This window comes from Ovis canadensis, chromosome 12 (genome assembly GCF_042477335.2).
Source record: "Ovis canadensis isolate MfBH-ARS-UI-01 breed Bighorn chromosome 12, ARS-UI_OviCan_v2, whole genome shotgun sequence".
NCBI classification, from domain to species: Eukaryota; Metazoa; Chordata; class Mammalia; order Artiodactyla; family Bovidae; genus Ovis; species Ovis canadensis.
In genome coordinates this window covers 57,568,701-57,579,078 of record NC_091256.1, presented here as the reverse complement: position 1 = coordinate 57,579,078, position 10,378 = coordinate 57,568,701, and the positions used below count along the sequence as shown (strand labels likewise).

The 10,378-nt window shown below is 50.6% G+C and overlaps 1 protein-coding gene across 1 annotated transcript in view; it reads right to left on the bottom strand.

Moving 5' to 3' along the window:
- ACOT7 (acyl-CoA thioesterase 7) overlaps positions 1-8,059 on the bottom strand; it is a 103,168-nt gene extending 95,109 nt beyond the window's left edge. The window contains exon 1 of the mRNA XM_069544815.1: positions 6,762-8,059. Within this exon, the coding sequence (XP_069400916.1) occupies positions 6,762-7,102 (341 nt within the window). The 5' untranslated portion in view covers positions 7,103-8,059. The remainder of the gene's footprint in view (positions 1-6,761) is intronic.
- Positions 8,060-10,378: the final 2,319 nt, after the last annotated feature.

Here is a 10,378-nt window from a genome sequence, read left to right as displayed (position 1 = left end):
AGCTTCCTCTGTTGGTCAGATATAAGTAGCCCCTGAGTGCGTGACCATAGAGTTTACCCTCCTCCTCAGGACACCTCTGAGAGTTAAAGGAAATGGACCAGAAGGTACACAACACAGTCACCACCCCAGATTGGGACCCCCTCCCCAGAGAAAGCCCACCCACAGGGGAACGCAACTCCTGGCCTGGCTGAAACCAGGGAGCTGGTCAGTGGTGGTGCCAAGCCAAGGGTGAGGCCAGGTTGCCTGGCCAGGCTACAGGCAGAGGTGGGATGGTAGGTGAGCACAGCCTCACCCACCACAGGCTCCCTGGGCTGCAAAGGCTGCATCTTCACCCACAGCACCCACATCTCCACAGGAAGGAAGCCAGCACTGAGCATCGTTTTATGGAATGTTCCAAAACACTACCTTCAAGTGTGGTTTCTGTAACTCAGATTCTGTGTTTTCATTAACTCTGCTGTGAGCCCAAAGACAAAGCCCTGAAGAGAAAAAAATTTCAAACAGGCCTATTTCGAAAATATTATGAGTTCAGTTCTAGTAAAACGCATATCACAATAAAACAAGTCACAGGACTGTTTTGGTTTCCAGTGCATACAAAAGTTACACTATTAAATGTGCAATAGGATTATGCCTAAAAAAACAGTGTACACCCCTTAACTTAAAAAACATTTTATTTTATACCTATGGCATGGGGAATATAGCCAATATTTATAACTATAAATGACGTATGGATTTCCCAGCTGGTGTTAGTGGTAAAGAATCCACCTGCCAATGCAGGAGACGCAGGTTCCATCCCTGGGTCAGGAAGATCTCCTGGAGGAAGACATGGCAACACACTCAAGTATTCTTGCCTGGACAATTCCACAGATAGAGAAGCCTGCAGGCTACAGTCCATGGAGCCACAGAGAGTTGGACACGACTGAGCACTGACTACACTGCATAAATGGAGTACAACCTTTAAAAATCACATATCTATATCGTATATGCATGCATGCTAAGTCAGTCGTGTCTGACTCTTTGTGACACTATGAACTGTAGCTTGCCAAACTCCTCTGTCCTTGGGATTCTCCAGGCAAGAATTCCGGCGTGGGTTGCCATGCCTTCCTCCAGGGGATCTTCGCAAACCAGGGATCAAACCTGCGTCTCCTGCAGCTCCTATATTGCAGGTGGATTCCTTACTGCTGAGCCACCAGGAAAGCCCACCTATATTGTATACCTATACCTTGTATAATATTATACAGTAACTATGCTTCAATTAAAATTTTTTTAATTAAAAAGAATTTATCACCAAAAAATGCTAACCCTCAGGAATTCCCTGCTGGTCCACTGGTTAAGAATTTGCTTTGCAATGCAGGGGACATGGGTTTGATCCCTGATTGGGGAACTAAGATCTCACATGCCTTGGGGTAACTAAGCCTGTGGACCACAACTACTGAACCCATGCTCTAAAACAAGAGGCGCCCAGGCGCCGCAACAAAGAGCCCACATGCCGCAGCCAAGACACAACGCAGCCAAATAAATGAATAAATGTTTTTAAAAAATGCTAACGTGGCCAAAAAAATGAATAAATGTTTAAAAAATTGCTAACCATCATCTGACAATGCAAAGTGGCCACAAAACCTTCAATTTCCAACAACAACAAAAAAAATGCAGGACCTTCATACTGGAATTAAGTGAGACACAATAAGATGAGGTGTACCTGTACTAAAATTCAGGTCCATCCATTCATCTTTATTGGCATATCTACCAGCTGTACCTATCATCAATGCAATGGACATGAACTTGGACAAACTCTGGGAGATGGCGAGGGACAGAAAGGCCTGGCATGCTGCAATCCATGGGGGTCACAAAGAATCAGACACAATTAGGCAACTGAACACCACCACCAGCCGTATATTGTCACCCTGCTTATTTAACTTATATGCAGAGTACATTATGTGAAATGCCATGCTGGATGAATCACAAGCTGGAATCAAGATTGCCAGGAGAAATATCAACAACCTCAGATATGCAGATGACACCACTCTTATGGCAGAAAGTAAAGAGGAACTACAGAGCCTGTTGATGAAGGTGAAACAGGAGAGTGAAAAAGCTGGCTTAAAACTCAACCTTCAAAAAACGAAGATTGTGGTATCTGGTCCCGTCACTTCATGGCAAATAGATGGTGAAAAAGTAGAAACAGGGACAGATTTTCTTTTCTTGGGCTCCCAAATCAATGTGGATGGTGACTGCAGCCATGAAATTAAAAGGTGGCTGCTCCTTGGAAGAAAAGCTATGACAAACCTAGACAGCATATTAAAAAGCAGACAAGTCACTTTACAGACAAATGTAAAGATATAACTCTTCCAATAGTCACGTATGGATGTGAGTTGGACCATAAAGAAGGTCTAGCACAGAAGAACTGATGCTTTTAAACTGTGATGTTGGAAAAGACTTGAGAGTCCCTTAGACTGCAAGGAGATCAGACCAGTCAATCCTAAAGGAAATCAGTCCTGAATATTCACTGGAAGGACTGATCCTGAAGCTGAAGCTCCAATACTTTGGCCACCTGATGTGAAGAACTGACTCAATGGAAAAGACCCTGATGCTGGGAAAGACTGAAGGCAGGAGGAAAAGGGGGCAACAGAGGATGAGATGGTTGGATGGCATCACCAACTCAACGGACATGAATTTGAGCAAACTCCAGTAGATAGTGAAGGACTGGGAAGCCTGTCATGCTGCAGCATGCGGTCCCAAAGAGTCGGACACAACTTAGCTACTGAACAATGAACAACAACCTTCAAAACGCAATAAACTGAGATGCAATAAAATGAGGTGTAATTGTACTAAAATTCAGGTCCATTCCATTCATCTTTACTGGCATCAGGTGCTTTGCTAGGCATTCCTGGCACAAGAGAAAACAAAGCAGTCCCTGAGCTCAAGACACTTAGGAGCAGATTTACATGGAAAAGCAGGGCAAGCAGAAGAAAACCTTGTAGACTTGACACATCTACCTACAAAGGATTCCAGGTTAGCTGCCCGGGAGGCTGTCTGCCAAGGTCTCCCTCCACTGTCTCTGTTGCTGGAGAGCTAACTAGTCCCCACAAAGTTTCCCCAAGCTTCCCTTAGGAAACCTTGCCATCAGAGACCTACCAGGAATTCTGGTTTTTAAATTCCTCTCCTTACTACACTGTCCCGTAAGGTAGCCACCAGCCACAGGAAGCCAGCCTGTTTACACTTAAACAAATTTAAACGTGGGACTCCCCTGGTGGCTCAGTGGTAAAGAACCTGCCTGCCTGTGCAGAAGACAAGGGTTCAATCCTTGGGTTGGGTTCGATCCTTGGGTTGGGAAGATTCCCCTGGAGAAGGAAATGGCAACCCACTCCAGTATTCTTGACTGGGAAATCCCATGGACAGAGAAGCCTGGTGTGCTACAGTTCACAGAGTCGCAAGAGTCCGACACTACTTACTCACCAAACAACAGCAGCAACAAACAAATGCAATTAAACATTCATTCCTCCACATCCAACCACATCCCAGGCACTCAGTGGCCACTTGTGGCTAGTGCCCGGCACCCTGCAGACACAGAGCATCTCCATCACTCTCTAACAGCCTGGTGTGGGACATGACCTTCAACTTCATTTGGACCAACACCTAAGGGCTCCTACTAGGGGCCCATGCTGATGCCACAATTGAGCCTCACAACTAGATGTGAATGTGAACTTGAGCAGTAGACAAACCATGACAGTGGGGGACTTCCCTCATGTCCAGTGGCTAAGACTGTGCTTCCCCTGCAGGGAATGCAGGTTCAGTTCCTGGTCAGGGAAGTTCCACGAGCCATAAGGTGTGGCGGAAAAAAAAAAAAATAACACAATGGAACACCTGACAGGGAACAACCCACCAGCTGCCTTCACTCCCTTGGCTGTCTGGGTCCAAGGCCACCCTGGTCCAAGTCTGTAACCTCTGAGAGCCTCATTTTCCCCTATCTGTAAAATGACAGAGTTGGGCTGGGAGTTTCTAGGGGTCATTCCCATCTGACATTCTAGAACTCTGGATCAAACAAGGGAAAAAGCAATTTGTTAACAAGATATGAATTAGCATCACTAAGAATAAAACCAAAGAAAAAGGCTCTTCTGAGACTTTAAATGCTGTTGCAGAGCTTTCTTGTGGGGCTCAGTCATAACGAGGGTACATGGGACTTCCCTGGCAGTCCAGCTGTTAAGATGTGTCGCTTCCAATGCAGGGGGCACAGGTTTGATCCCTGGTTGCATCCAGAAAAGCAAAGAAGGAGGAGGCAGCACACCGCAGCGGATTGCTGTCCAAAGTTCAGGCTCTGAGGTAACCGGCTCCTTTTGTTTACAACTGCCCAGCACTGTGCCAAAGGCCTTATATTTCACAGTGACATCAGGCACAAGACAAGAATACTGACGTCTGAAGCCCACACCAGCAAGAGGCAGAACTGGGATGCCAACCAGGCCCTCAGCTTCCTGAGTCTGGGTCTCGCTTCTCAGACAAAAAGAGTTTCCATTTACTGACAAGGTGGAAGCCATTCTGCCAGGCCCTGGATAACACTTTGTTTAGCACCTGGAGCACACATGATAAAATGAGGGTCAAAAAGCTTGGCAGCTTCCAAGAGGCAGAGGCCATATTCACAGCTAGGCCTGGCACTGCCTTCCCCAGCCTTTAGAGCCCCTCTCCCTTCAACACCTCCTTCTGAACCAAGAGCATGGGACAACTCTTGTCTAGGATGGTGGGGGTTGTGGGATCCTCTCCCTGCTAGACTGTGAACTCCCTAAGCTGGGGACCCTCCCTAGGGGGATTTTACTCCTTGAAGGCAATCAGGGACACTTAATTAAATTCATGGCTGAGCTGCTCTAGGCCAGAAGGCTCCTCTTTCAACATGGGGTGTCTGCTCAGATGTCCTTAAAGGGCTCCACCCTGCTGCTACCTCCACTACAGTGTCCTGGGGTTTCTCTGGGCCAAGCCCTCGTGACCAGGGACCCCATCACAACCCCCTCCCACTCTCTTTGACAGTTGTGTTGGCCACCTGAGGCTCACCTCCACCAGGGATCACACCCTCGTGTCCCAAATCCAAAACAATGTGCCATTGTGAATACTGGAGAGGCAACCAGGTAAGCAGGCGTTATGAGCGAGAAGTATGGGCCCATGTGTAAGTGCCTAAGGCTGTTTATTAACTATATTAGAAGCTGGTTTTTTAAAAAGTACTATGTATAGATGGGCTATTCACCATCCTGATGAAGTATTAATAAAAGCCCAGCCTTCCATGAGTAGACTGAAATCAGTATCTGCTTTTGCAGAGAGCAGGTGGAAAACAGGTGGGTCTGGAGACAGGAGACCTATCAGGAGCTGCACCCTCTCCCTCCTCCTGTGGCTGGATGACCTTAAGAGTCTCCTGGGATCCCTGTCATCCACCCTCCCGGAAATGCCGGGCACACCAAACCAGACGCAAATAATGAACAAACCCTTTGCAAATGATGAGCTCCAAGGTCACCTGGCCATTATGAGGTAGAGACTGACCCCAAGGACCCGATTCCAGGCCTGTCTGTCTCTTACGATCAGTTACTTCGATTACCACCCCCCAAACCTGGAGTAGGCGGGGCCAGGACAGTCACACAGCCAATAACAAATCAATGGCACAAGGCTCTCTCAAAGATTTCCTCTCCCTAGAAAAGTCAAAACTGACCTTGAGGTCAGGACAGGACTCCGACTGAGTCAGAAGTAGGGCTGGGTTCAGGGGACCCCCACGGATCCAGCACGGCGAGCCTAGCCTTTGTCTCTTCCGAGATGTCAATATCCTCAGGAAATCAACTTGGCTTGAACCCAAAGTCAATGTGAATCTGAGGAGCCGAGCCCAAACAGGAAGGTGCTGTCACTGTCAGTGGTGCAGGAAGCACAGGCCCTGTGAGCCTGCAGGGCCTTCCAGACTCCTCGCCCTTCCTCAGCTCAGGCTATACCCGCTTCCGTTCTGTCCGAGTGAATGAAAGGTAACCTTGAGGTTACCCTGCTCCGGTCGGAAATGAGCCGGCTCGAGGTCTCCGGCATCCTCGGGCCCTCTACCCACAAGCACTGGTGGAGGAAGGCTGGGGTGGGCCCCTGACAAGCACCCTTTACCCCCATTCTGTAAGATGCTTCCGGGCTCAATGGACCATCCTCTGTTCTTAGCTCTGAGCTGTCAGAAGGGAAAGGTATTTCCTCTTTTTCCTGTTAACAGCCACCTCCTCCACACCAAAACCTGAGCAAGGTACTGCAAGGACTGCGTAACTGCAGCCCCTCGCCCACTCGGGCGCCTACTCCAGGGCTCAAAGGGTTCTGGCCGCCACCCAGCCGAGTGGGTTACCTGCGCCGCACATGTTCGGGGATCCGGATGGCTTTGCACCACCGCCCGGATAACGACCTCGAATAAGGGGTCTCAGTGGGACCTGGGGTGGGGCCCCTGCATGCTCAGGTACCCGGCGGGGCAGAGCTGGGCGGGGCGCGGGGTGCCGCGCTCCGACCCCCGCCCTGGGAAGGGCGCCGCGCCGCTTCCTTGCGCAAACGGCCTGCGTGACCGCGGCGCCGCCCAAGAGATGCGCTGGAGGCCGGCGCGGGGGCGCGCGGGGAGGCTGCTGGCTCTGTGGCATCTAAGGAGCATCCCGGCCGCGGCGGGCGGGGTCCGGAGGTGACTGGTTCGGCGGAGGCGGAGACTGGGTAGGGGAGGGCGTGGGGCCGGTGGGGGTCCGCCAGGCCCTCTGGCCGCCCGTCCGCCCGCCGCGCGCCCCTCTTACCGGCAGATCTGGATGGCAGACGGGGTCTCGGCGGCGGGGCCCGACATTGTGGCGGCGGCGGGCGGCTGAGGGAGCGCGCAGGTGTCTAGCAGGCCGGGCGCGGAATGAATGAGCCCGGGCGGCGCCATGGAGGGGGCGGGGGGAGGAGGAGCCATGGCGCCAGAGAGGCGGCGCCTGATCGCCAAAGGCGAATCGAACGCGGCCTCCCTCGAAGCTCCGCCCCGCATACCCGCCCTCGCCCCGCCCCTGGGCCAGCGTCCTCTCCCCCGGCGTCCGGTTCTGGCGGCGGCGGCGGGGCGCCGCTTCCAGAAGGTTCGGCGGCGGTTGGGCGGCGCCGGCATGGGACTGGGCGGCCGCGAGAGTGAGCCTCGGCCCGCGCCGAGCGTGTTCGTATGGGGATTTCCCCCGCCCGTGCCCGACAGTTCGTGAGCCTAGGGGCGCGCCCATCGCGCGGCGAGGCAGTACGCGGAGGCCTTGACTTCCGCGTGGGCTGAAAGGCCAGCGGGAGGCCGCGGCCGGCACGCGCCTTCTCAGATGAGCCCTGAGAGGAAATTTGGGGGGGGTTACCGTAAAGGAGCCTTCATGGCCGAGCCGGGAGGCACGTGAGTGCACCAACCCGGGAGCCCGGAACCATCAGGCTTCAGCGAGTGCTTCTGCTGCAGGGACACGCAGAAGCCGGGAACTGGGATCTGTCCACATCCTCCCGCTGGAAACCACCTCTGGGTCATTTCTGAAAGACTTGCCCAGAGAGCGGAGCCTTTGGTTAGCGATGCGTGTCCTGCAGAGAGAGGAGGCCTAAAGGTCTGTTATGTTGCACAACGCGTGCCCTGTAGTGCAATTCACGACCAAATCCACGCAAGAAATAGAGGAGAAGTGATCACTCTGCCTGCGGAATTTTGGAGAACTTTTTACTCCTTGTGAGACTTGACTTTCCGAGCTTTTTACCAGGAACACAAATTACTTCTGTAGTCAGGTTTTTAAAAATCAAAACCCACGGAAATCAACCTCTCCTATTTATTGTTGGTTGTTGATTGGCTAAGTCGTGTCCGACTCTCCTGCAACCCCATAGACTGTAGCCCTCTCACCTCCCCACCCCCATCAGGCTTATCTGTCCATGGGACTTCTCATGCAAGAATACTGAAGTGTGTTGCCCTTATTTTTCCTCCCCCCGTTTATACTAATTAAATCGCTGGAAGCATCTAAGGTCACCAAGCCTGTTTAACTTCTTCCAATATAGGTCCTGAAATAGATTTGTGATGGAACCCAGGAGCACTAGCAGGCTCTGCAGTGGTAGGCAAGGCAGATTCCTTATCTATAAAATGGTGTAATAATAGTCACCTTCCAGATCTGTGGGGAGATGAAATGAGTTCATCAGGGAAAGCAGGTGAAGAAGTTAGGGCCTTTCTTACTCTCTGTGCTCACCTTCCCTGCTCATTCCCACTCTCTAAACAGCCATTCTAGGACAGTCAGTACAAAGGGATGAGGATTTCCTGAAGCCCTGCCCTACATGTGTAGGTGGGCTCAGGACTGTGAGACTTGAAGATATTCTTTTCTTCAAAAAGCTCAAAATCTGATTGGGGGACAAAGCCAGGACACAAAAAACCTGACTCCTACCACCTGCTGAGGAAATTCCTAGACTGGGGACTGGGCTAAGTGGTTCAGGATTAAATAGCCAGGTCTCTCCCAGGGTGAGCCCCCCCCCCCCAAAAAAAAAAAACCTGGAGCAAAATCAGCACCTTTGGAAAAGGATGTGGCTACCCTTTGGCCCAAGACAGCATCTGTCAGCAGTTTGGTGTGATAGGGCCCCCCAGGCCAGAGGAAGCCAGGGAAGATAACAGCCAACCCACTGATTGTGTCCTGGATTCTGTAGGGAGAAAAACCATAGTCCGAGGTAATCCACTTGTGTGTGATTGCCAATGGTTTATGATGTTGCTCTGCTTTAAAGGAGAGCAGTGGGGGACCCAATCCCTTAGCAAAAATCATGAGATTTACACTGATCTCGAAGAGTCTGTCACCTCCCCATTTTAGGGTTTTTTTTTCCTACTTTCTTCTCAAGCTAGTGGGGCCATTTCCATCCCTCTCTTTCAGTAAAACTTCTCAAAAGAGCTGTTTATAAACACAGCCGCTCTCCTCTTCCCCCACTTCCGTTCTATTTGGAACCCACTCCACTCTAGCTTTTGTCTCTTCCTCTCAATTTATCAAGGTCACTAATTCCTTGCAAGTTGCTAAATCCAATAATCCTTTGTCAGAAGTCATTTTACTTGACTTCTCAACAGTATGGAGCTGGCATGATCCTTCTTGAAATGCTTATTCCTTGCCACGTACTCTCCTACTCCTGGCCTCTCTGTACAGCTTGCTGTGCTGGTCCATCCATTCCTTCCTCTCAGGACTTTGGAGAACCCCCAAGCAATGTTTGGACTCTTGGGGGCTCATCCTGTTTTATGGCTTTAAATCCTATCGATTGAACAACTACTTACCAGATGTCTCCAGCCTAGACCTCTCCCCTAAATCCCAGATTTTTGTGTCCCTGGCCGAGGCCATACCTCACTGTGGTTATATAATAGACATCTCTCACTGCCCCAGACTTAGTCCTCTTGCAGTCTTCCCCATCTTGGTAAATTACAGTTCCTTCCTTCCAGTTGCTCAAGCTAACAGTTCCTCTCATACCCTTCATCCAGCCCATGGGTGAATCCTGCCAGCTCTATGTTCAAAATAAGTCTGGGACTTCCCTGGTGGCTCAGTGGAGAAGAATCCGTCTGCCAGTGCAGGGAACACCTGTGCATCCCTGGTCCAGGAAGATTCCACATCCTGTGGAGCAACTAAGGTGTTCGCCACAGCTACTGAGCCCTAGTGCTGAAACTAGTGAAAAACCACACCCCCTAGAGCCTGTGCAAAGAGAGAAGCCACCACAATGAGAAGGCGGCCTACCGCAACAAAGAGTAGCCCCTGCCTCACCAAAGTTGGACTTCCCTGGAGGCTCAGATGGTAAAGTATCTGCCTACAATGGCAGAGACCCGGGTTCAATCCCTGGATTGGGGAAATCTCCTGGAGAATGAAATAGCAACCTACTCCAGTGTTCTTGCCTGGAAAATCCCATGAACAGAGGAGCCTGGTAGGCTACAGTCCATGCGGTCTCGAACACGAGAGATTTCACTTTCACTTTTCACCACAGTTAGAGAAAGCCTGTGCAAAGCCACAAAGACCCAGCTCAGCCAAAAATTAATTAAAATATTTAAATGGCTAGAATGTGATGATGTTTCCCTATGATTCCAGAATCTGCCCATTCCTTCCTCCCTATGTGTGGCCTCTGATCCTGCTCTCCCCCTTGCTCATCCCCAGTGATATGACCCCTCCCGTAGTCCCCAGATACACCCAGGCCACCCTTTCCTCAGGCACACATGGGCTCACCACCTCACATCCTCAAGTCTTTGATATCATGTTCTAAACGAGGCCTTTCCCCACCATCCTATCTAAGTTACAAGCCCTCCACGTTCCCTATCCTCTTTTCTGGCTGAATTTTCTCCTTTGCACTTAATACCATTCAATATTTATTTTATTCCTTGATTTAGTTTTTCTTGCCTAACTAGAATGAATGTTCCCTGAGGGCAGGAATTTTT